Here is a 2,642-nt window from a genome sequence, read left to right on the forward strand (position 1 = left end):
AGGCAGGGTAGAGCGACGGGGCAGGGAGGGCAGAGAGGGGAGACACAACCAACGCGCGCGAGCTCCCAGCATGGAGTGATCGGTTTTGGCAGCTACCCTGGGAAAAAAGGCACCGTCAGCACTGCAAAACTCGCATGAAAATCTTTAGCTGGCAAATGCAGATTCCCCTTTTTCAGAGGCAGTGAAGAGTGGAAAAGGCCCAAACAGAGTTGCAGATAAGGAAAGGAGCAGTGATGGGATCAAGCCATCTCCAGAGATGGGTTAGTTCAGCCTCCCCTGGATACAGCCATCTTCTTGGAAAGGGACTTTGGAATGAAAATAGAGGCTGGAGTACCTTTATCTACAGACACAGCTTAGCACATGGCACACACTTCCGTTTTACGTAGAACAAAACTGCCTTACCTGAGTAGTTTTCGCCCTTCTGCCTTGCATGCTGTTACTATGGCTAATTTGTGGGTTGGTGGCCCCTTCGGAAAGGCAGTGTGATTTCCTACAGGGCAGTGTATTGTAATTGCTGTAGGAAGGTGCATCCTCAGCAGTAACCGATGTCATCTTATGGCTCCCAATATCCGGGATGTCAGACACTAAATTCCGGCAGTACCCTCCAAAGGCGTTCCGTGGGCCGCCGTTGACGGTAGCGCTTGGGCTTTTGGGGGAATACAAGTCACTCATGGAGTTGGCACGTTGGCAGGTGACCAGCGGCTGGGGGGTGCCGCCGGCCCGGGTGGGCTCGGCATCCTTCTCTTCTGCCAAGCCCAGGATTTCCTCGTTGCTCGTTAAATGCTCCTGGCTGAGGTCAGAAAGCGAAAACTCCAGGCTGTCCTCACGCCAGATGTCAGCCGATTTGGAGCGCTTCTTCTTGAAGCTGGCAGTCTCCATGAAGTTTGTCCCATTGGCGGCGTATCGATGTGACCTCCCATCGCCCTCTGCCAGGAATGGTGGCTCATCTCCGTAGAGCCGGCTCTCCTCCGAGTCAGGCATGCTCTGGACGGAGGCAGCAGTCAAGACGGTGCTGCTGTCCACGCTGGGCGTGACAGAGGAGTCAGTGTGGTAGGAAACGGGCCGCAGGCCCATGTCCACGCGGTCTACCCAGATGGGGCTTCCAAAGTCCTCTAGGTTGGCCTCCTGGGAGAAGGGCTCCAGGCCATTCTCTGCCAGGGACTGGGGGATGCTGGGGGTGCTGCTGGAGCGTGTGCTCACTTCAGAGTTACGGTGGATAATTTTTCCAGAAGAAGCGTGCCGTGTCCGGCGAGAGGCTTTATTGGAGAGGCGAAGCGAGCGGGAAGTGTGCTTGCGGCCCAGACTGGCGTGCTTGTCTCCATAGAAGGCGTGCTCTACACTCTGGCTCTCCGCGTTTCCCATAGCGTCACAGTCTGCAAGGGGAGAGAGCGGGCACCGTTAAAGGTGGCAACCAAACGCGCAGGCAAGACACACAGGACGCCTCAGAACACCCAAACCGGCTTTTTGGGTTTTTTTAAATGAACCTGTCCCGAAACTTACACCACAGCTTCCACCGGGTCCCACAGGATGCAATTTAACAGCAGCAACTAATCCCATAGAATTAATTAAGGGAGCCAGCAACCACAGCAGCAAACTTCTAAATGCAACTCAGTTAAATCAATACGTAGGAAAAAGCCGGACGATAGCTACGCTGGTGTAAATGAAGAGCCCGGAAGAGGGAAGGAGTGAACCTTGAAGCTTGGTGTGAACTGAAGCCAGTTTACCACCAAGGTGCACTGGCAATCTCAGCTCTGCACACATTCACGTGACTCTTAGCATTAGCTTTGCAATTCCAGCCAATACTAAAAACTCAAAATATCAACAGCTATTGTTTATCTGCATGTAACAAGGTACCTAAAGTAGATGGATATATGCCTTTATCTGAGATTTCACTTCTTTTTTTTTTTTCCTAGGAACTGCGAACTGAAGCACCAAATAGCAAGGTACAAATTCAGCTGTTCGGCAGCGAGTTAATGATAGGTTTGATTTCTGGAACAAAAAAACAGTGCAACATTAAGCAGGTACAGAGAGCCCCACACAAGAAAACCATATTATGAAAAATAAATTAGCATGAGTGACTCAGACTATACAAAAATAACCTTTCCTTCCTACTCACTCTGAAGAAGATAGCTAGATCTAAGCGCTTTGATCTAGTAAAGAGAAAACCTGAGCTGGAATGCAGGGAGTGAGTCTCTGTCCCCACCTCTGTACCCAGCCCCCTGCATTACCCAGTTGCGCCCGTCCCCCTGTGAAACAGGTTTCCCATCCAGAAGAAGGGAGTGATGATCTGTATTGAACCTTGGAAAACAATTTGAGGTTTGTGATCTCACTCAACAAATGTCAGAAATATTTTATCAGTAGTACTGGCTCCTTCTGGCCAAAGATCAAGAAGAAGAACAAGAAAAGTAAATGTTAAAGTACATGGCCATTCAAAATTAAATAAGAGATCCTGAACTACACACAAGACAATTATATCTAGATAAATAGTCCATGAATCTTGAACAGATATTCCACAACAAAACTTCCTCATTTTGAGGTATTTCTACTTAGACTTGGTTGGGAAAAAAAAAAGCTGCCCTGACAGTACAATGATCTGGAGCTTTTCATTTCTTGGGGCAATTTCCTCTCCTCTCACAGCATGT

The 2,642-nt window shown here is 49.2% G+C and overlaps 1 protein-coding gene across 1 annotated transcript in view; it reads right to left on the reverse strand.

Annotated features, from left to right (window-relative positions):
- TIAM1 (T-cell lymphoma invasion and metastasis 1) overlaps positions 1-1,362 on the reverse strand; it is a 79,482-nt gene extending 78,120 nt beyond the window's left edge. The window contains 1 exon segment of the mRNA XM_010161427.1: positions 403-1,362. Coding sequence (XP_010159729.1) covers positions 403-1,362 — 960 coding nt within the window.
- Positions 1,363-2,642: the final 1,280 nt, after the last annotated feature.

Source organism: Eurypyga helias, unplaced genomic scaffold, assembly GCF_000690775.1.
Source record: "Eurypyga helias isolate BGI_N326 unplaced genomic scaffold, ASM69077v1 scaffold2401, whole genome shotgun sequence".
Taxonomy (NCBI): Eukaryota; Metazoa; Chordata; class Aves; order Eurypygiformes; family Eurypygidae; genus Eurypyga; species Eurypyga helias.